The sequence below is a fragment of the Rhinopithecus roxellana genome, chromosome 2 (genome assembly GCF_007565055.1).
Source record: "Rhinopithecus roxellana isolate Shanxi Qingling chromosome 2, ASM756505v1, whole genome shotgun sequence".
In the NCBI taxonomy this organism is placed as follows: Eukaryota; Metazoa; Chordata; class Mammalia; order Primates; family Cercopithecidae; genus Rhinopithecus; species Rhinopithecus roxellana.
Window position 1 is genome coordinate 24,986,399 of NC_044550.1, and position 23,642 is coordinate 25,010,040.

Sequence of the window (23,642 nt, forward strand, 5' to 3'; positions counted from 1 at the left end):
CACTTCACCTCACCTGTCAAATTGCAGAAAATCCACTTTCGAATTTTTCCCGCGAAATAATGTGACGTCATTAACGTGGGACCTCACCAGATGAGGACCCAAAACTTGGCCCGCCCACCTCCGCCCAAGCCAAAAACCTTCGCTTTCAAACCGCCAATCAAATTCTTCCTTGGCTTCGAGGCTCTCAGCCAGCCGCGCTCTCCGATGCCCCGCCCTCCCGGAACCACCTCGCCTGTGACGTAGTGGCGCGCGCACTGCCTCGGACCCGTCTTTCTCGACCGGGACCGGCGAACGTTGTCGCTCATCCTATGACGCGAAAGTAACCAAGACTATCAGGATCTGGAGACGGAAAGGGGTGAAGGCCGCAGTACTTGACCCTGTATTTTGGGAGTTGAACGGAGTAAGTTACAAGCGGCCTGTAGGGTCGCACAGCTTGGGCGACGTCTGATTAACTCTCCGTCCTTTTTCTTGCGGTCCACTCTTAATATCTGTCGTCCTTCTTACCCCGCCTCCCGCCTGCACACCCGTCAGTTCCTTGACCTAGTTATCTATGCGCACGCGCAAAAGTCTTCCGGCAGCACTTGTAGTTCTCGTTTTCAGAGAGTAGGGGCGCATAGGGGCCCGGCGTGGGGCGGTTTGGGGCGCGCCCTGCCTATGGCGTTGTGCTTGTGGAAGTACGGGTGCCGAGAGAAGCGGTAGTCAGTAAAGACAGTGCAGTATTTCGCAGATTGGAGCTGACTTGTGGCTGCCAGAGGATAGTGAACGTTAGGATTTATATTCTAAAATTATCATCTTCTTCTTTTTTTTTTTTTTTGATACGGAGTCTCGCTCTGTCGCCCGGGCTGGAGTGCAGTGGCCGGATCTCAGCTCACTGCAAGCTCCGCCTCCCGGGTTTACGCCATTCTCCTGCCTCAGTCTCCCGAGTAGCTGGGACTACAGACGCCCGCCACCTCGCCCGGCTAGTTCTTTTTTTTGTATTTTTTAGTAGAGACGAGGTTTCACCGTGTTAGCCAGGATGGTCTCGATCTCCTGACCTCGTGATCCGCCCGTCTCGGCCTCCCAAAGTGCTGGGATTACAGGCTTGAGCCACCGCGCCCGGCCAAATTATCATCTTCTTTTGCAGGACTCTGCCATCGTCCTCAAAGAGTTAAAAATCCAGTTATGGAAGGGAACTAACAAGTGCTAGATACGGTGTGCAGAGTGCGTTAGCAAAAAAACTTAAGCGAAAACAAATGAGGAGGCAGTGAATTAGAGGACACAGGGTGGTGGAACATCCCAAAGAGTAAGATGCCATTTAACCTGGGCCTTGAACATTTAGTAAGGAAATTTAGACGAGAAGATTCAGACAAAGCGGAAGACACAGGCCACTAGGTGTTGAGGGACTTGAATTGTAAGCAGTGACTAGAACAATGATTCTTAACCTGTTGTGAAACGCTTCTTTTGAAAACTTAATAAAAGTTATGGATTAGCTTCTCAGGAGAACGTGTATGTACCTATTAAAACATTTTGCGAGGCCGGGCACCGTGGCTCACGCCTGTAATCCCAGCACTTTGGGAGGCCGTCACGGGCGGATCACTTGAGGTCAGGAGTTCGAGACCAGCCTGGCCAATATGACAAACCCCATCTTTACTAAAAACACAAAAATTAGCGGGGAGTGGTGGTGCATGCCTATAGTCCCTTAAGAGGCCGGGTTGGGAGAATTTCTTGAACTCGGGAAGCAGAGATTACAGTGATCCGGGATCGCGCCACTGCACTCCAGCCTGGGTGACAGAGAGAGGCTCCGTCTCCAAACAAACATTTTGCATATAATTTCCTCAGGAAAAATTACGAAATACCTTTAAATAGCAAACACACACAAATGACTTGGTGTCTTGTCTAACTCACTCTTCCCGGTTATCTGTCTTTCGTGAACTTTCAACTATTTTTCAACCGTGTAAACCGCTACAACAACATGGAAATGAGTTTGTCCAGTAAAGATGCAATTAATTATTTATTCTGAGCAGTATTTGTTAATATTTATTTCAACATTCCTGATTGCCTATGTACCTGCTTTTTTCTTTTTTCTTTTTTTTTTTTTTTTTTTGAGACGGAGTCTCGCTCTGTCGCCCAGGCTGGAGTGCAGTGGCCAGATCTCAGCTCACTGCAAGCTCCGCCTCCCGGGTTTACGCCATTCTCCTGCCTCAGCCTCCCGAGTAACTGGGACTACAGGCGCCCGCCACCTCGCCCGGCTAGTTTTTTGTATTTTTTTTTAGTAGAGACGGGGTTTCACCGTATTAGCCAGGATGGTCTCGATCTCCTGAACTCGTGATCCACCCGCCTCGGCCTCCCAAAGTGCTGGGATTACAGGCTTGAGCCACCGCGCCGGGCCGTACCTGCTTTTTTAATTCTTCTTTGAACTGGTTTTTGACACTTAAGTGGTTCCTTTATTTACAGTCAAGCACCACATACCGACAGACCGCATGTATGACAGTGGTCCCATAAGATTATAGGTGTGTAGTAGGCGATACTACCTAGGTTTGTAGGCGAGTACATCATACAATAACTACATACTCTACGATGTACTTACTCACCTGAATATGCATTTCTCAGAATGTGTCCTTGTCATTAAGCAACCCATGACTGTGCTTAAATCTTTACCATGTATTCCATTTTATATTTGTACAAGAGTCTTAATTTTACCTTATCTTTAAAATGTATTATTTACAATTGAATGGAGCCCACAAGAATTCTTGTCCAGCCAAAGTTGCATGGACTTCAGATTAAGAATTCCTGAGTCGGCCGGGCGCGGTGGCTCAAGCCTGTAATCCCAGCACTTTGGGAGGCCGAGACGGGTGGATCACGAGGTCAGGAGATCGAGACCATCCTGGCTAACACCGTGAAACCCTGTCTCTACTAATAATACAAAAAACTAGCTGGGCGAGGTGGCGGGCGCCTGTAGTCCCAACTGCTCGGGAGGTTGAGGCAGGAGAATGGCGTAAACCCAGGAGGTGGAGCTTGCAGTGAGCTGAGATCCAGCCACTGCATTCCAGCCTGGGCGACAGAGCGAGACTCCGTCTCAAAAAAAAAAAAAAAAGAATTCCTGAGTCAGAACATACAGTCCATGGTGATAAATTGCAGGAAATTATATCAAAAGGTAGACAATGTGGGATCAAACATACCTGGGATAACTTACTTAGGTAGCTTGGGCCAAGTCACATAACTTTTTTGAGTTTTTGTATTAAGAAGATGGAAGAAACTGCTACCTAGTGGGATTGTGAGGATTTACAAAAAATGTATATAAAGTTATTGGTATTGTTACCCAGTAGCTTTTATTCTGCATTTAAAGCAACTTAAATGTTACTTTTTTTTTTTTTTTTTTGGAGTCTTGCTCTGTTGCCCAGGTTGGAGTGCAGTGGCACGATCTTGGCTCACTGCAAGCTCCGCCTCCCGGGTTCACGCCATTCTCCTGCCTCAGCCTCCCGAGTAACTGGGACTACAGGCGCCCACCATCACACCCGGCTAATTTGTTTTCGTGGGGTTTTTTGTGTGTTTTTAGTAGAGATGGGGTCTCACCTTGTTAGCCAGAATGGTCTCGATCTCCTGATCTCGTGATCCACCGCCTCAGTCTCCCAAAGTGCTGGTATTACAAACGTGAGCCACCGCGCCCGGCCAAATGTTACTTTTTTTTTTTTTTAAACAATGTTTTCTTAAACTGCCTATTATGTTATGGGAAGGTGCTAAGGAATTTCTAATGTTGCAAGTTTTGACAGAAGCATCACAAAACCAGGCCTGTGTTTTAGATGGGTTATACATAGGCTTCTGCTGAGAATGGATGACTTACAGAACAGTTTATATAAACTATTGGCATATTCTAGTGACAGTTGTAGCAGTAGTTGTAGAAAACACTGGATGGAGATGAGAGCCATTTCAAAAGTCAAACTGATAGGATTTAGCAAGAGATTGGATAGAATAATGGTTACTTGTGTTCTATATCTTAGCAATTGGAAGTGCTTTATTTACGTTATTTTGGCTAATGCTAACAACCTTATAATGTAAGTATGATTTTTATCCATATTTTATAGACCACAGAGAGATGGGGTAACTTCCTCAAAATCCACCAGCTAATAAGTAGCTTGATTGGTTAACTTGGTGGAATATGGCATCCTTAAATAAGTTGAGGATGGTAGAAAGAACAGGTCTGGATAAGAAAGACAATGAGTTTGATTTGGAATGTGTGGAGTGACAATACACATACCTGTTACCACAGGACATTGAAAAATATGGACTTTGAGGATCAAGACTAACGAAAGTATTGTAACTTCCTGATTCTCTGCAGTCAATGTATAAAGAAGCTAAATTATACCATATCTTATGTTCCTTGCTGTTTAATCTAAATCGAAGGTAAATCATTCTGAACTTAAATACTTCAAGCCACAAAAATAATCCTTAGGAAAAAGAATGAAGGAGGATCTCTGGGCTGAGAGATGAGAATGATAAGGAAAGTCTGGTTTCTGGGAAAATTGTGGCTTTCCGCGCCTATATATTTCTGTCTACTTTTCCTTAGATGTTGGGCTTTGACAAGGAAATGAATTGGAGAGCAGGTAGTCTGCCCTTTATAACTTAGTTTTTTCAAGAGAGAAAATTAGCAGTAGAGCCTGCTGTAGTGATAATCATAGCCTACATTGTGTTTGTTTGTTTTTGAGATGGAGACTGATTCTGTCTCCCAGACTGGAGTGCAGTGGTATAATCTCGCATCACTGCAACCTCTGCCTCCTGAGTTCAAGCCATTGTCCTGCTTCAGCCTCCCGAGTAGCTGGGATACAGGCATGGGCCACCACACCCAGATATTTTTGTTATTTTTAGTAGAGACTTTGTTTCACTTTGTTGGCCAGGCTGGTCTTGAACTCCTGACCTCAAGTGATCCACCTGGCTCAGCCTCCCAAAGTGCTGGGATTATAGGCATGAATCACTGCACCTGGCCTATTTGTATTTTATTTACATTCCACAACCTTACAAAGAATTTGAAATGGTTAACATTTTACAGGTACTTTTAAATCTGTTTATTTATTCAACAAATACTTAGGTACTGATGAAGTTAAAGTTCCTGCCTTCATAGTGTCTACATTCTGGTGGGATAGATAGACAATATAATTAAAATTTCAGGCTGGGTATGGTACCTCACACCTGTAAACTCAGCACTTTGAGAAGCCCAGATGGGCAGATCACTTGAGGTCAGGAGTTCGAGACCAGCCTAGCCAAAATGATGAAACCCCATCTCTACTAAAAACAAAAATTAGCCGGGTGTGGTGGCAGCTGCCTGTAATCCCAGCTACTTGGGAGGCTGAGGCAGGAGAATCACTTGAACCTGTGAGGCGGAGGTTGTAGTGAGCCAAGATTGTGCCACTGTGGTCCAGCCTGCACAACAGAGACTCCATCTCAAAAAATAAATAAATAAATAAAAAATAAAGTAATAATTCCAGGTAGTGACAACAGGGTACAAGGATAAAAAATAGTGACTGAAGCAGTGGACAGAGTTAAGGTCCGCAGGGAGAGAATATTTTAGATTGAGTGGAAAGAGTAAGTCTCTCTAAGAAGTGATGCTTGCAGAGAGACCTAAGTGTACAAGGAAGTAATCCATACAGATATGGTAGGGAAAGTCAAGGGAGCAGCAAGGGCAAAGGCCCTGAAGTGGGAAAGGTCTTAGCATGTTTAAAGAACCAAAAGATGGTTGTTATGTTTGGGCTGAGCCTGTTGGCAAGAATTATGATAGATGAAGTTAGAGAGATCCCCAGGCCAGATTATATAGGGTCTCGTCAATCACAGTAAGGTTTTTGGACTTTATTTTGAGTATGATAAGAAACCTTTGAGCTGGGTGCGGTAGCTTATACCTGTAATCCCAGCACTTTGGGAGGCGGAGTCAGGTGGATCACTTGAGGTCAGGAGTTCGAGACTAGCCTGGTCAACATAGTGAAACCCCATCTCTACAAAAATTAGCTGGGTGTCATGGCGCAAGCCTGTAATCCCAGCTACTTGGGACAGGAGAATCACTTGAACCCAGGAGGCAAAGGTTGCAGTGAGCCGAGATTGTGCCACTCCACTCCAGCCTGGGTAACAGAGCGAGACTCTGTCTCCAGAAAAAAAAAAAAAAAAAAATAGAAACCTGGCCGGGCATGGTGGCTCATGCCTATAATCTTAGCACTTTGGGAGGCCGAGGAGGGCAGATCACCTGAGGTCAGGAGTTCGAGACCAGCCTGGCCAACATGATGAAACCTATCTCTACTAAAAATACAAAAAAAAAATTAACCAGGCGTGGTGGCACATGCCTGTAGTCCCAGCTACTTGGGAGGTTGAGGCAGGAGAATCGCTTGAACCCCGGAGGCAGAGAGTGAGACTCCATCTCAAAAAAAAAAAAAAAGAAAGAAACCTTTGGAGGAGTTTGTGTAAGGAATTGGCGTGATCTGATTTACATATTTAAATGATAAATTCTATCTGGAGAATTGATTCTAAGGGAAGAAGATTAGAAGCAAGCAGACTAGTAATAAAGTTCTTGTAGTTGTTCAGACAACACAGTAGTATCTTGGACCAGGTGCTTATGATGGAGGAAATGATAATTATTCATATTTGGGATATATTTTAAAGTTAGAGCTAACAGAAATACTGATGAATTGACCATAAGGTGTAAAGAAAAGGGAAATTAAGAATTATTTTAGGCCGGGCATGGTGGCTCATGCCTGTAATCCCAGCACTTTGGGAGGCCAAGACAGGTGGATCACCTGAGATCAGGAGTTCAAGACTAGCCTGACCAACATGGTGAAACCTCGTCTCTACTCAAAATACAAAAATTAGCCAGGCGTGGTGGTGCATGCCTGTAGTCCCAGCTGCTTGGGAGGCTGAGGCAGGAGAATCACTTAAACCCAGGAGTAGAGGTTGCATGAGCCAAGATGGTGCCCCTGCACTCCAGCCTGGGTGACAGAGTGAGTTTGAGACTCCGTCTCAAAAAAAAAAAAAAATGATTTTAAGACTTTTGCCTTTTCAGCAATTTTGTAATTGGTTTTTCTGACATAGGGAAAATTGGTGGGAGGGGGTTGTTAGCATTTGAAAGTCCTATTTTGAGATATCCTTTAGATAAACTAGTGGAGGTGCCAGGTGGACAGTTTAATATTGGAATGGGGAGCTAATGAGAGAAGATAGATTTGTAAAGCCTCAGCATAAAGCCAACGAGCTTAAAGCCAGGATCCTCAAAAACAATGACTGTAAATGAGAAGGAAGCCCAGGACTGACTCCAATTTAGGCATCATGTAAAGGTGTAGGGCACAGTAGGAGAGATAGGGTAAAAGGAAATTGAGAAACTGAGATTGCAAAAGGAAATTGAAAAGGAGGAAAACGAGTTTGGAAGCTATATGAAGCTGCTGAGAGATCAAGTAGACAGTGGAGCACATTCAGGAACTTGTTTGCAGTTTCTCTAGAATGGTGAGGAGGAAAGCCTGACCAGATGGGTTGAAGTGAGAGCATGAGGTGAAGAACATGGTTATGTGGTACTCGATGACACCTCATTGTTTTTCTATTATTAACCTGTAGTTGTGTTTTATGTCTTAAGCTAGCATCACCTAAATATGTCATTACTTGTATAATTTCAAAATTGGTATTTGATTGATCTACTGAAGCCTAAAATGCCAAAATGTTCTTCTGTTGAGTTTGATGAGAATGTATGTTTAGTTGGAGATTTGAGGTAAAATGCATTAAGGGCTTTGTACCCTCTTCCTAGGTAACACTTTGAAACACATTATCTATTTCTGTTACTATCAGCAGCATCACTTTAGCAGTTAGAGATTCTAACCAGCAGTCAGACTCAAGAGATGCAAATACTGTTTACCAAAGAAAGATACAAGGCAAAAGATAGGGTAGATGCAGCTTCTTCATCCCACCAGAGACCACTAAGCCATTTACTTTTTTCTCCCATTTACCCACAACAGGCATGTATGCCTTCCCTAGAAAAGGACCACGGTGTATTTAGGACACTTTAACACATAAAAGCTTTAACCCCTTTTGCCTATCAATCTGTTGTTCTGGTCATACAAGCATAAGGCCTCCATGCCATCTAATAGCTGCTCCAAACCAGGTGCAACATGGGAAACAGATAACATTCCCCATTAGTCTCTCCAGTTTCCAAGAAGACTGTATTATGGGAAACTGAGGTTATTCTCAAGCAGCCTGTATTATCCCAGGCCTGATATTAATCCTTTGCTCATATAACCACTAGTGATTCAATTCATTCAACAAAATCTAGGCACAATTTATTCAACACATTTTTAAGTGACTGTGTCAGGGACTGACAATATATCAGTAAAAAAAACAGACAAAAATCTCTGATTTCATTGATCTTACCTTCTAGGAAGGCTAAACAATAAAGAAATAAATTGCATAGTAGTGATAGTAGTCTTAGAACGTGATAAATGCTACGAACAGAAATAAGGCAGGGGAGTTACCGTGTATGTATCCAGAAATTTGCATTATTAAATATGGTTGTGGGAGGAGACCTCACTGAGGTGACATTTAAATAAACACTTGAAGTAGGAGAGCAAGCTGTGTTATCTCTGGGGATATGTGTTTCAGAACAGGTTTTAAAAACCCTGTTAGACATTGCTGGGTGAGCTTCAGGAAGTGCAAGAAGGACTGTATGGCTGGAGCTGACAGAGCAAAGGGGAAGAGATGTTGAAAGGAACTTGAGAAAGGAGGGAGTTAGAAATTGCTGCCCCAGAAATAAACACTGGGATGAGAAGGCCACTTGAAAAGGCTGATTTATGGCTGAGTGTGGTGGCTCACACCTATAATCCCAGCACTTTGGGAGGCTGAGGCTGGGAAATCACCTGAGGTCAGGAGTTCGAGACCAGCCTGGTCGACATGGTGAAACCCTCTCTACTAAAAATACAAAAATTAGCTGGGCGTGGTGGCAGTGGCGCCTGTATTCCCAGCTACTCGGGAGGCTGAGGCAGGGAGAATCGCTTGAACCCGGGAGGTAGAGGTTGCAGTAAACTGAGATCACGACACTGCACTCCAGCCTGGGCAACAGAGCAAGACTGCCTCAAAGAAAAGAGAAGAGAGAAGAGGCTTATTTCTACAGCTTACCAGCTGAATTCTGCCCCTAGAAAGCAGAAATTAACATTTTAAAAATCAAAATTGCCAGACACAGCCACTCCTGCCTGTAATCCTAGCACTTTGGGAGTCGGAGGCGGGTGGATCACCAGGTCAGTAGTTCGAGACCAACCTGGCCAACATGGTGAAACCCCGTCTCTACTGCAAATACAAAAATTAGCCGGGCGTGGTGACGTGTGCCTGTAGTCCCATCTACTTGGGAGGCCCAGGCAGGAGAATTGCTTGAACCTGGGAGGTGGAGGTTGCAGTGAGCCGAAATCGCGCCACTGCACTCAAGCCTGCGCAACAAGAGGGAAACCGTCTCAAAAAAAAAAGCGAATAAAACTTCTCTGGGGTGGGGGGCGGGGGGCGGTGGGGGGGCGCGGTGGACGGGGAGATTGTTGCAATGGAGAGTGTCCAGGTCCCTTAATCTTACACTTTTCACTTACTGCCTTAAAAGTGCAGCTTAGTGAGATACAGGTGTAATTGTTATATTATTCTAGGATAATCTGGCCTTGCATTTAAAAAAAAAAAACTAAAGCGGCCGGGCGCGGTGGCTCAAGCCTGTAATCCCAGCACTTTGGGAGGCCGAGACGGGCGGATCACGAGGTCAGGAGATCGAGACCATCCTGGCTAATACGGTGAAACCCCGTCTCTACTAAAAAATACAAAAAACCAGCCGGGCGACGAGGCGGGCGCCTGTAGTCCCAGCTACTCGGGAGGCTGAGACAGGAGAATGGCGTCAACCCGGGAGGCGGAGCTTGCAGTGAGCTGAGAGCCGGCCACTGCACTCCAGCCTGGGCGGCAGAGCAAGACTCCGTCTCAAAAAAAAAAAAAAAAAAAAAAAACTAAAGCATGATCCCTAACATAGGAGGTAAATTATTTTTAATTTACTTTATTAAATATAAAAATAAATTTTGTCTTCTCACAGCCAAATGTGAGTCCATTATTCTCTCAGTAAAGGCTAATCTAAATATTTAACTATATTAGCTATTGTGGTTATTTAAATATTTACCTCTTTTTCTTATAATTCACAGGAATGGAAACTGAAAGTGGAAATCAAAAAAAGGTAATGGAAGAAGAAAGCACTGAAAAGAAAAAAGAAGTTGAAAAAAAGAAACGGTCACGAGTTAAACAGGTGCTTGCAGATATTGCTAAGCAAGTGGACTTCTGGTTTGGGGATGCAAATCTTCACAAGGATAGATTTCTTCGAGAACAGATAGAAAAATCTAGAGATGGATGTAAGTTTGCTTCAGTAAAGGAACCAACTTTTAGATGTGGTTACCTTTAGATTTATTTATAAAATAGTATATCTATATATTTTTTTGAGATGGAGTCTTGCTCTGTTGCCTAGGCTGAAGTGCAGTGGCACGATCTCAGCTCACTGCAACCTCTGCCTCCTGGGTTCAAGTGATTCTCCTGCCTCAGCCTCCCGAGTAGGTGGGGCTAAAGGCACGCACCACCATGCCTGGCTAATTTTTATATTTTTAGTAGAGATGGGATTTTACTATGTTGGCCAGGCTGGTCTCGAACTCCTGACCTCGTAGTCTGCCCACCTCGGCCTCCCAAAATGCTGGGATTACAGGTGTAAGCCACTGCACCCAGCCTAAAATAGTATATTCTATAATGTATGTATTCGTTTCTGCAAGTATATTCCTTATAATCTGTTTTAATTTTTATTTAGTGAATGACAATCTTCTAAATATTTAGACTGTTGGTAAGAGTTTAGGCTATATTAAATAAGCAGTTTCATATCAAACCTTATAAGTATTTTGGGATTTAATTGCTTCAATAACCATTTATCATGTGTAACTCGAGATGAGAGTGCTATACTTTAGTTCATACAAGAAGGCATTTCACCTAGCTCAATGTTATTTTTTGTTTCACATTTTTTGAGGCAGGGTCTATCTTTTTTCCCTAGGCAGGAATGCACTGGCTCCATGTCTGCTCACTCCAACTTCTGTCCCCACCTCCACCCCCTAGCCCCACCCAAGCGATCCTCCAACATCAGCCTCCCCAGTAGCTGAAAACACAGGCAAGCATTGAGCCACTGTCCCCAGTTGATAAATTTCAAATGACCAACCATGTGCTTGTTTCTAATAGGATGGGATCCAGACATCCTCTTTGAATGTCTAGATATTGCTAAGCAATAAAATCTCAATCTGCAATTACATACACTAAGATGTGTCATTTTAGGTATGCCAAATATGCAATGCCATTTAGACCCTCACACAACAATACTGTTAATGGACAAAGTCTCTGTCTCCCAGGCTGGAGTGCAGTGTGATCTCAGCTCACTGAAACCTCTGCCTCCTGGGTTCAAGCGATTCTCCTGCCTCAGCCTCCAGAGGAGCTGGCATTACAGGCATGCGCCACTACACCCAGCCTAATTTTTTGCCAGGCTGATATTTAACTCCATCCACCTGCCTTGGCCTCCCAAAGTACTAGGATTACAGGCATGAGCCACCAAGCCCGCCTGAGGGGCAGGTTAAATTGTACCAAATTGAATTAATCCTGCTGATAGTGTACACTAACACAATTATTAACTTCTTCATTTTCGTTAGATGTTGATATATCACTACTTGTGTCTTTTAACAAAATGAAAAAACTGACTACTGATGGGAAGTTAATTGCCAGAGCATTAAGAAGTTCAGCTGTTGTAGAGGTAAGAATTAAGAATGACTGCCGTTACTACATAATTATAGTTTATAAATAATATTAATGTAATGATCATTATATTATTATAGTTTATTATAGTTTTATTAATGTAATAATACTCTTTTAAAGCTTGATTTGGAAGGCACCAGAATCAGGAGGAAAAAACCTCTGGGGGAAAGACCGAAAGATGAGGATGAGCGCACGGTGTATGTGGTAAGCTTAAGAGCCCGGGTCCCCAGTCAGAAACTGGCACAGAAACAATATAATTAACTTAAAAATTTATTGACATTCTGAAAATATAAGGATTGTGAAAAACTATTTAATATTGCTTTTAATTTATCATAGGAGTTACTTCCCAAAAATGTTAATCACAGCTGGATTGAAAGAGTCTTTGGGAAATGTGGCAATGTTGTTTATATAAGTATACCACATTATAAGTCTACTGGAGATCCAAAGGGATTTGCATTTGTGGAATTTGAAACAAAAGAACAAGCAGCAAAGGCAATTGAGGTAGGTCCAGGTCCTAAAAAAAAAAAAAAATATGTAACAAGTATTAAAATAGTAAAACTTTTTTGCAATCATTTCAGTTTCTTAACAACCCACCAGAAGAAGCACCAAGAAAACCTGGCATATTTCCTAAAACAGTGAAAAATAAGCCCATTCCAGCCTTAAGAGGTGTGGGTGAGTATTTTTCAATATTTAAGTAGATTTAATTTAAGTAAGATGAACTAATGATGGCACTTTTACAGAAGAGAAGAAAAAGAAAAAGAAGAAGAAGGGCCGAATGAAAAAGGAAGACAATGTCCAAGCCAAAGAGGAAAATATGGACACAAGCAACACCAGCATCAGTAAAACGAAAAGATCCAGACCCACGTCTGAGGGCTCTGACATTGAGTCCACTGAACCCCAAAAGCAGTCCTCAAAGAAAAAGAAAAAGCGGGACAGAGTTGAAGCATCGAGCTTACCTGAAGTCAGAACAGGCAAGAGGAAGAGAAGCAGCTCTGAAGATGCAGAGTCCCTGGGTCCCCGATCAAAAGTAAAGAAAATTACTCAGAAAGACATCATTAAGGAACCTTCAGAAGCTTCCAAGGAAAATAGAGGTAAACTGCAAGGTTTTATTTAGATAAATTAAGCTTCTGTTTCACCCATTTCACAGCCCCAAGTCTTAACTGGCTTTTTTATTTATTTCAAGATATAGAAATCTCTACTGAAGAGGAGAAGGATACTGGAGATCTAAAAGATAGCTCTCTCTTAAAAACAAAAAGGAAACATAAGAAAAAACATAAAGAGAGACATAAAATGGGAGAAGAAGTTATACCATTAAGAGTACTATCAAAGTAAGTCTGTGGTTTAAGTCCTGTCATTGGCTTAACAATCCATCACCATTGCTAAAGTGCAATTCCAATTTATGTTCAACAGAGTTGCATATTAGCAACAGTAGTGGCCTGTAGCAAAGAACTGCACACAATGTGGGTGTTAACACAATCGCTGATTTAAGTAGGAACCACCACACTCAAACATGGAAGCACTTATTTTTGTCATACCACAGCAAGTGCCTCCATGTTAAAGTAGAGGGGGCACCTTAACAGATTTAAAAATACAAAATAAAGCTTAAATAAACGAGAATAAATAAAATCCTTTTCTAAAAACCTTATAAAAATGTAAAAGGAAGACTTACCATCACCAAAACATGGAAGCACTTACTTCTTTAGTTTCAAAGCAAGTACATCCACGTTTAAGTGGTGGGAAGCCCAGTCTTGGACAAACTTAGAATCCTTTAACCTGTAACCAGCTTAGTAACCTTGAAACACAGCAACAAAAAAAATTAACAAAAGGTGTGCTGGCTTGGAGACACCTCCACTGAAACATGGAAGCACTTACTTTTGTTTCACACAGCAGGTACCCCCATGTTAAAGCAAAGGGGATCCCTTCAACCTCTTAAGGAGAGTGAAGTTAGCATGTTCTGTTTTGGAGAAGTAAGTTGGATTCACTTCTACTAAAACATGGAAGCACTTACTTCTTTTAAAGTCACAGAAAGCGCTTCCATGTTAAAGTTGAAGGGAGCCCACCCACATACAACTTCTTTGGACTTGAGAGTAGTTAAAGCTGAGGAGAAAGAAAACAAAATGGCATACATTTTGAAGAAAAATATTTCCTTACCTTCCTGAATTAGTTCCCAAAGATTGCTGTCCTCCTCCAGAAGGGTAAAAGGCAGGGACTTCAGCCACTTCTATTTATACTATTCTTAACTCCTGAATTCCTTTTGCCTTTTTATCTCAGAGAATCATTACAAGGGCCTTTTGTTATTTTAATGTATCAGCTCTCAGGGAATGTATGATCCTGGGTGGGTTTGGATCCTTTTTTTTTTTTTTTTTTTTTTTTTTTTTTTTTTTTGAAGTATACAGATGTCAATGTTAACAGCTAAAACCATTACCACAAGATATCTTCCTCTTTAAAAAAAAAAAAGGAAAATCTATCTGCTTGTTTGATGGCGTAGATTAGGGTAACAATGAGTGCTCCCACTAAGCCAAGAGAGGCATTGTGTTTCTATCTGGAGGAACTCTAGCTGTTTGAAGAAACATCTACATGTTAAATGTATGTAAATAAATAGATTGCTTCCATGGGGTGTTTTGTTCTACTTAGAAATTCTTCTTGATTCAAGTAAATACTAAGGAATGTTATCTCTCAAATTGGAAGCAGTTTAACAAATCTTTAATCTCGCGCTTTTCCCACAGAGATGACTGATTTAGTAAATGTTACTAGTTAAGGAATCAATGCTAAAATTTTACTTTCATAAATTAAAATACTTCAGACACACTCAAAAATGAAATTGGCAATCTTAAAACATTTAATCTGAATATTAGGGGAAGAGGAACTCCCTTAGCTTATTTGCTAAATGTCTTTAGAACCCAGGAAATATTTTGAATATGTGTTTAAAGAAACAAGAAAGTTGGGTGGAGGAGTTACTCCAAGTCATTGTGAATGTATATATTTAGATATTCCCATATTTACTTTTTATATTTTATTTTTATTTTTTTTTTTATATTTAGTCATCTGTTATCACTTTCATTTCTTTCCTTGCAGGAGCGAATGGATGGATTTGAAAAAAGAGTATTTAGCGCTACAAAAAGCTAGCATGGCTTCTTTAAAAAAAACAATATCCCAAATAAAATCAGAGTCAGAAATGGAAACAGACGGTGGAGTACCTCAGAAGACTGGAATGAAAAATGAAAAAAGTAAAGATCACTGATCGTTTTGACAACATTGTAATGTACTTATATATGAAAATGCTACCTCTGAGTTGTTACAAGATAAACTTTAGTTTTAAAAAACTTCATTATTCTGTGTCATTATTACAGCAATTCTTGATTTGTTAAGTTATCCAGTTATGTTATTTACTCTTGATATAAAAACATTTAAAAGGCTCATTTAAAACAATTTTTTAAATAACCTGAGTTTTCTCTACAGTTTTCATTTAAGCACATGAGTGCAGTTTGTAGACTGAACAAGTTTGTAGGAATGAAGTTTGTAGTTTCTCACCTGTAATTTCATTCTGTAGTATGAACCACAAGCAGGAATAAGTTAAAGCAAAATTCTTATGAATTCAAACTTAGGATACATTTTAAATTATCATTTCTTGTAAAAATAAATGATGTTCACGTTGGAATAATAATGTATTTAAAACACAGTATCCTATAATTTTTTTTTTTAACTTTATTGAGTTAAAATTTGCTGTTCCTTTGTGCAGGGAGAAGGTGCAAACTTAAAGACTTTACCAGTGCTCTTCTAGCAGTAACAATTTGCATGTAGAATAATAAAACTTTCTGGATTTTATTTCATGGTATTTTGAAATAAGCAGTATGACATAAAATAAACTTTATTTTAAAATTAAATGTTTTAAATTATTTAAATCTGCCTCAGGAATTATTCTAAGATAGTCCTCCCAAGTATTAAATTGTTAAGTGTAAGAGATTTAGTGCTGGTCTTTTTCCTTTTCTAATCAACAGCCAACAGTGAAGAGTGTCCCCCCCAGGAGAAAGTGAATGCAACAGGACCACAGTTCGTGAGTGGAGTGATTGTGAAGATCATTAGCACAGAGCCTCTACCTGGCAGGAAACAAGTCCGGGTAATGATTTTGAGCCCCTAGGGTATTTGTTCCTTTCTTCTCTTAACTTCTCTGTGTGATAATCTTTTCAATATGGAAGATAAAACAAATCAAATTAGAATATGTATCTCTATGATAAACTACCTGTACAGTTTTAATTCCATGTAACTCTTAGGTTTAATTTTGAAGCAAAAACTAGAGACTGAAATTCCTCACTGAGTCAGTTTTATAGTAAGGACAGTTTAAACATTCTTCTTTATAGGAAAATTGTAACTTTTGCTTATTTTTGTTGGCACGGATTTTTTTTTTTTTTTGTATTACCTATGTGCTGATTGTCTTTAAAATTGTAATTATAGATAAGTGTAAAATATTTTTGAAGACCTATAGAAATCTTACACACATGTGCCAAAAAAACCCATAGTTCTATATAATTTACGCTACAAATTGCTGTACACACAGGTTTATAATCTTTTTTTCGTTTTGTACAGTCTATCTTCTATAGCCTTTTATACCACACTGGTAGCAATACTTCTTTCTGTTAGAGAAAGTATATACTTTTATGTGAGAGTACCATATCTTATTTACCCTTACCCTGCCTGTCACCCATTTAAGTGAATCCTTTTCTTTTTAAAAAGTGTGAAATGCTCTGTAACATACCACATATTTTAAGTATTTTCTTATACTGACATTCATCATCACTTAGTATGTTGTTTCGGTTTTACATAGACTCATCAGTCACAGGTTTTAACTTGAATATCATTGAGGTGGTTGTTTATCTGTAAGCACTCCTTATCTGAAATGCTGTCCTACAATCCTATAGCTGTCACTAAGAAACAAATTTTGATTCTCTTTCCAATATTGGTGAAGGATTTGGCCAAATCCAAATTGCTATTACCAGCTTGCATTTCAGGAGACAGCTGAAAATTGAGGGATGTAAATACTGCTCTGGTTAATCAGATTGCAAAACATTTAATAAAAAAAATTACTCAGTTATTTGTAATCACTCATTAAATAACTTTTATTATTTAAATGGTAACTATATCAATTACAAATTCATCATTTATGATCATCAAAATCATAAAATCAATCCCTGCATTAATCCAGTTAGTAGTTACTTACATTTTGCTGAAACAAAAACTGAGCTGTGATGGTGGTTACAGCTGTCTGTGACTTGCCCATGTGATTACTAGGCTAATTTGTCCTTCTATGGGTTTTAAATTCTAAGGGTTTTAAATCAAGAGATTAGCCTGACATTATAATGGATATTTAGTAAATATCTTTTGAGTTGTAGTAATTGAATATGCTCAGAAGTCAGTTATAAAACTCATTACTAGTACTGAATGCATTCAAATTTCAACAATACTGAATTTTTTACTTGCTTTATATCTAAATTTGGTACTAATTAATTAGATAAAGAAGTGGGAAGGACTAGCAAGTATATGTCTTTGCAGTTCTTTTTTTTTTTTAATTTGGCAAACAGTTACTAAATGCCTGTTTTGTGCTAGTTTGCTGAGTGTTAGGATGAGTTAAGATCTAGTCCCTGGCTTCTAGAAATTCATAGATTTTATTATATATTTTTTATTGTTAACTGATAAACTTTTCTTATTCTATGATGAAATAATACTCCCAGGTATTGGTCAATTCTTTCCATAAGTCAAACATCTAAAAATTCGACATTTAAACATAATCTAAATTAGTTGTGTCCTGAAAATGTAGGTTAAAACTAAAGTGAGGCAAGATAAGAAAGATTTTTTTCCCCTATTTAGGAATCTCCAGTTATTTCTTTAGCTTTGTGAATGGAAGTTGATGAATTAGGAATTAGTGTAACATTCCTGCATAAATGCATTGTATACTCTGTAAAACCTGCTGTGAAAAAAAAAAGTTGATTAAGAATGCAGGAATCTGGTTAATTTGCCCTCACAGCAGGCAGTGTAGGTAAAACTTTTCCTTGCTGGGTGACCACAACTTGTTTAGAAGAGTTTGCTTAGGTATTTTTTTGAGAAAGTAAGAGCTCTTGAACAATTTGGAAACCTACTATCTTAGGTTCGGTAAAACTGTTTTTCATGAGTTGTTATTAAAAGTTGAGTGATTTGTACACATATTTTAAAGTCATAGTGATTTTCTGCAGGTGAGTAAAAACAAACCTCCCTTAATCCTTTTTTTTTTTTTTTTTAATTTTATTCTTATACTAACTACTCCCAGATGTGAACCTTTCCTGATTTGGGGATTGGGGGACACTATTTCTGCTTTCTGCTCTACAAATCTGTTGTCCTTATAGAATATTCCCATTCTAGTTCAGATTTTAAGGATGTGATTTCAAGAAAATAAAGGAAAATAAATGATTAGAGTTGATATTATTCATATCTATTTTTAAGAACATGCTTTACAAGAAATGTTTGATACAGGATATTTGCTCCTCATTAGTCTGCAAAATGCTTGATTTACATAATATATTCTGGCATAACCATTGGAATAGTTTTAGAATTATTGTGAAACTTTTTAAATTTTATTTGTCTTTCTACTTAATTCTAATGCAGGATACTTTGGCAGCAATCTCAGAAGTTCTTTATGTTGATTTGCTAGAAGGGGATACAGAATGCCATGCTAGATTTAAAACTCCTGAGGATGCTCAAGCAGTAATAAATGCATATACAGAAATTAACAAGAAACACTGCTGGAAACTCGAGATCCTTTCTGGTAAAACTTCATAGAAGTTTTTTTTTTTTTTTTGTAACCATCCTTATTGTGGATAACATTTTCATAGTTTGGCTAATGAAACTAGTTTTGTTTTTGTTTGTTTGTTTTTTTGTTGTTTTCTTTTTTGGTCTCACTCTCTCTCAGGCTGGAGTGCAGTGATGTGATCTCAACTCAATGCAACCTCCACCTCCCAGGTTCAAGTGATTCTCCTGCCTTAGCCTCCTGAGTACTTGGGATCACAGGTGTGTGTTACCACGCCTGGCTAATTTTTATATTTTTATTTTATTTTTTGAGACAGAGTTTCGCTCTTGTTGCCCAGGCTGGAGTACAATAATAGTACAATCTCAGCTCAGTGCAACCTCTGCCTCCCGGGTTCAAGTGATTCTCCTGCCTCAGCCTCCCAGGTTAGCTGGGATTACAGGCATGTGCCACCTTGCCCAGCTAATTTTATGGTTTTAGTAGAGACGGGGTTTCTCCATGTTGGTCAGCCTGTTCTTGTCTTAAACTCCCGACCTCAGGTGATCTGCCTGCCTTGGCCCCCTGAAGTGCTGGGATTACAGGCATGAGCCACTGCACCAGGCAATTTTTAGTAGAGACGGGGTTTTGCCATGTTGGCCAGGCTGTTGTCGAACTCCTGACCTCTGGTGATCCTGCCTCCTCGTCCTCCCGAAGTGCTAGATTTAGAGGTTTGAGCCACCGCACCTAGCGAAACTAATAAATTTTTTTCTATTCTGTAATATGTATAAAGTGGCATTAAATATAATCAAAAACTGTCCTAGTTCTGTGATTGAGAATATAATGTCTTGAATATGGTTTTTCAGATATGTTCTTCTTTTCATCCATCAGAGTTTTTGTTTGTTTTTAAGGTGATCACGAACAAAGGTATTGGCAGAAGATTTTGGTTGATAGACAGGCAAAACTTAATCAGCCTCGGGAAAAGAAAAGAGGCACTGAAAAGGTAATTGATTCATTTTTGTTTTTTTAGACTAAACTTTCTTTGAACATTTAATGCCAAGGTCAGTACTAGGTAGTCATAAAATGATCTTAGCTTTGCTATTACCTAACAAAGATTTACTGAGTATATACTATGTTTTAGGTTGGGAGGAAAAAAGTCATTTCTCTAGATTTCAAAATGTGTGAAATTGTTTTTCTCACAAGGATACATGATTGTAATTCAGTTTTTCTTTTTAACTAGTGATACTTTAACAATCTTGATTTCTGGCTGCTGTGTCTTGTAGTTTGGTGGTAAATGATTATAGAAAGATTATCGTAATGGTAAAAACAACGTATTTAGAATGTAGTTTCTAAAGATAGGAAGCTCCACAGATAAGATGGAGAGACTTTATGCATAGTGTTTCCTATAGCAACGATAAGCTTTATTCCTCTTTCTCTAAGATAGTCAGTAGGTAATACAAACAAGCTTAAATAATTTAAAGCAAGCCCCAGCCACGTGGGTGGATCACGAGGTCAGGAGATCGAGACCACAGTGAAATCCGGTCTCTACTAAAAATACAGAAAATTATCCAGACACGGTGGCGGGCACCTGTAGTCCCACCTGCTGGGGCGGCTGAGGCAGGAGAATGGCATGAACCTGGGAGGCGGAGCTTGCAGTGAGCCGGCATCGTGCCACTGCACTCCAGCCTGGGCGACAGAGCAAGACTCCGTCTCAAAAAAAAAAAAAAAAGCAAGCCCCTCTTTCAGTAATTTTATTTTTCTGTCACTCAAAATGATATTATAAAAGTGTAAGAAAAAAGAAAAAGATGAACTTCCTTTTTTGTTAGGTAAACACTTTAAAAGTCCTATTTCCTGTAATCTAAGCTTGTTGATTTGGGGTCATATTTATTTAAAAAAAAAAAAAAATTTTTTTTAAGTTAAAAGGCAAATGTTTTTCATCAGCCTTCTTCCATTGCCCAGAATTTACTGTGATTTGTGGGGAGGTGTCTTACTGGTCTTTGTGAATTTTGTTTCCTTGAAAGGAGACTGAACTTGCTGTGGTGGGGAAGCCTCCTGTGCTTCCCAAGGATTCTTTCAGGGATATGAGGTGTTAATTTCAAAGCCTGTTTGAGATTGTTCAAATGTTAGAATCACTAATCCAGAACTGGTAACTGAAATGAAGTCACTTTGTTAAATAATACCCTTCTAATTGCTGTGAAATTTCATTTAAATTTTATATATTTTTAAAACTAGGAATAAATCATTTATTTTTCATTTTAAAAATTTAGAGCTCATCTTTGACTAGGAAGTTTCTTAAATTGAGTTGGAACACAACTCAGTTATGATGTCAGGATTGTTGTTAACACAGTTTGTTAAGTAGCTATGGAAGTAGCAAGTTGACTCTTGTGAAATGAAATGGAGGTTACCACACAAAGTAAGTGCTGTGCAAAGCTTGTTGGAAAAAAGGAGTAGACCATAATTAGTTTAGCCAACTTGTTTGCTAGTTAATTCAACTAATGTTTTCTGAGTGCCTTGTGTTAGGCACCATTCTTGTAACCTCGGGTAAAGCCATGAATCACAAAGTCCTCTACTTTCATGAAGCTAACAGATAAACCATATAGTTTAGGTGATGACCAGTGCTAGACAGAAAAATAAAACAAAGTGTATTGCAGGAGAGCGTTATATCAGCTGAGGTTGTCTGGAAAGCTGTCTGCAAAGGTGATGTTACAGCCAAGACCCGTAGGGAAGTGAGCGAGTAAGCCCCAGTAAAGTTTAGAAGTGTAGCTTTTCAGGCAGAAGCAAAGAAAATGCACGGACCATAAGGGAAGACTGTCAGGGACTAGAAAACCAGTGTAGTTGGAGTACTAGGAGCATCTTAGTAATTAATGGGAATTGCTTAGAAAAAAACTAGTAGAACATCAGTGAATCTGCCAAAAGGTTACATAAATACCTTACTGGCATGACAGCCCAATATTTCTACAATAGTATTGTATTTGGCCCATAATTGAGTAAAAGTAAAAAAATTATTGCTCTTAATATTCACATTATGGGGCCGGGCGCAGTGGCTCATGCCTGTAATCCCAGCACTTTGGGAGGCTGAGGCGGGTGGATCACTTGAGGTCGGGAGTTGGAGACCATCCTGGCCAACATGTTGAAACTCTGTCTCTACTAAAAATACAAAAATTAGCCAGGTGGCACACACATGTAATCCCAGCTACTTGGGAGGCCGAGGCAAGAGAATCACTTGAACTTAGGAGGCGGTGGTTGCAGTGAGCCACAATGGTGCAACTGCACTCCAGCATGGGCAACAGAGCGAGGCTCTGTCTCAAAAAAACTAAACTAAAATAATATATTAAACACAAGTAAATAAAATTAGTGATGTCTCACAAAACATCAAGAAGATGAAGGAAAAGTCTGCCAAAAGGGATGTCTCCTAGTCATTTTGCTAGCCTAAATCTTTGTAGTATGCCCTATCATTTTGAACAAATTGGTAAAAATAGATAACAGCTACTAGAGACAGAATGAAGCTTATTTCTCTTTGGCTTTTAAAACATTTGAATTATTTTCTGTATAAATTACTGATACTCAGCAGGTAGAGGCAGAATTTATAAAATTTGTGAACAGCAACGTGGGTATGATAGAGTTCTAAACATCTTTGGATTTTAATTCACCTCAATGATGAATTATAGGTTTTTAGTTGAATCTAAAAGTGAATTCCTTCCAATGGCCATTATGGTACCAAACACTTTAAAGCTATTTAAATGAATACTCATTAGAATCTGTATTTTTAAGAGGAAAAGATTTGCATTTATTCCAAAGTTTAATATTTTAACTTTTTTTTTTTTTTTTTTTTGAGACGGAGTCTGGCTCTGTCGCCCAGGCTAGAGTGCAGTGGCCGGATCTCAGCTCACTGCAAGCTCCACCTCCCGGGTTTATGCTATTCTCCTGCCTCAGCCTTCTAGGTAGCTGGGACTACAGGCGCCCGCCACCTCGCCTGGCTAGTTTTTTGTATTTTTTAGTAGAGACGGGGTTTCACCATGTTAGCCAGGATGGTCTCGATCTCCTGACCTCGTGATCCGCCCGTCTCGGCCTCCCAAAGTGCTGGGATTACAGGCTTGAGCCACCGCGCCCGGCGCTATTTTAACTTTTTTTTTAATCAAGGAGGCTTTTGGAATATTTTAGACATTTTAAACAGTCTTCTTCTTTATTCTGTGTAATTTCATTTGCCTTCCTTAAATATATTCAACAATTTATGTTAGGGTATAAGAAATAGGTAATAGTCAATAGCCTTAATAACAGATATGATTTGTAATTGATTTGACCTGAGCATAATTATCTCATTTGTCATCTTCTCGCTGTTTTTAAAAAATTTTCATTCAAGCTGATAGCTGTGAAGTTTTTTCTAGTCATAGTTTTGTGTGTGTGTGTGTGTTTCTTTTTCGGTGTTTTTTTTAAGTATCCAGTGCGCTCTTAATTTCTGATTTATTTCTCTTTAGTTAATCACCAAAGCCGAAAAGATTAGACTGGCAAAGACTCAACAAGCAAGTAAACACATAAGATTTTCTGAATATGATTGAAAAAAAAACAGTTCATCTCTTAATACTTCACAAGATACTTGAGCTGTTCTTGGGATATTCACTTTTATTATGGTAGCACTGTATAATGAATGTGTTTTTAATTAAAATAAATATCTTTGTTCCTCAACTTGTAAATAAGACTTTTTTTCTAGAGACAAATACGATGTATACCACAATTTTTTCTTAAAACATTTTATTTGTTGAAATTATCTCAGATGTTGATGTCAGGTGATTTAGTAAATAAATGTGTTTTGAACATTATTTGGAAATGTGTTGATTTTGTTTTTATATTGTAAAACCAAAACATAATTGCAAAAATAACACTACATGAATATATATAAACTTTAGAGAAATGTTTAATACTGAACTCTCACTGTACTTAGTAGTGTAACTTGCAATACCTTCAATACCTTTTCATGTTGATTTATACAGACATGTTTAATATTTCTTTGTATTCATTCCACTTGGCCTATCTGAGCTTCCATTGAACAGTAGACCATAGGGATTGATTCTAATTGAAATGTTAAATTTTAAAAGAGTTCAGTTTATTTTTCATAAAT

The 23,642-nt window shown here is 39.2% G+C and overlaps 2 protein-coding genes across 5 annotated transcripts in view; one reads left to right on the top strand and one right to left on the bottom strand.

Annotated features, from left to right (window-relative positions):
- The window catches only part of ZGRF1 (zinc finger GRF-type containing 1), an 81,992-nt gene extending 81,802 nt beyond the window's left edge, over positions 1-190 (bottom strand). Inside the window, exon 1 of the mRNA XM_030919037.1 lies at positions 138-190. The gene's annotated coding sequence lies outside the window, so the exon portion shown is untranslated. The remainder of the gene's footprint in view (positions 1-137) is intronic.
- Positions 127-23,343, top strand: LARP7 (La ribonucleoprotein 7, transcriptional regulator). Of its 4 annotated transcripts, none has more exons than XM_010389309.2 (13): positions 127-400; positions 10,149-10,352; positions 11,676-11,776; positions 11,899-11,982; positions 12,115-12,279; positions 12,357-12,450; positions 12,519-12,869; positions 12,962-13,106; positions 14,854-15,005; positions 15,777-15,895; positions 18,412-18,571; positions 19,438-19,529; positions 23,002-23,343. In XM_010389309.2, exons 2-13 carry the CDS (start codon positions 10,151-10,153, stop codon positions 23,080-23,082), a joined length of 1,746 nt encoding a protein of 581 aa, XP_010387611.1. In that variant the 5' UTR covers positions 127-400; positions 10,149-10,150; the 3' UTR covers positions 23,083-23,343. The 4 variants fall into 4 exon arrangements, with proteins under 4 accessions (XP_010387611.1, XP_010387612.1, XP_030774898.1 ...); XM_010389310.2 differs by having other exon boundaries at positions 12,357-12,444; XM_030919038.1 differs by having other exon boundaries at positions 272-400; positions 10,149-10,249.
- The last annotated feature ends 299 nt before the right edge of the window (positions 23,344-23,642 follow it).

What these genes read in the sequence shown, in the direction of transcription:
- LARP7 (XM_010389309.2), top strand. Translation starts at nt 10,151, where the DNA reads ATGGAAACTGAAAGTGGAAATCAAAAAAAGGTAATGGAAGAAGAAAGC. An exon ending in ATGAGCGCACGGTGTATGTG is followed by an intron (nt 11,983 to 12,114) that starts GTAAGCTTAAGA and finishes AATTTATCATAG; the next exon opens with GAGTTACTTCCCAAAAATGT. An exon ending in TCCAGCCTTAAGAGGTGTGG is followed by an intron (nt 12,451 to 12,518) that starts GTGAGTATTTTT and finishes GCACTTTTACAG; the next exon opens with AAGAGAAGAAAAAGAAAAAG.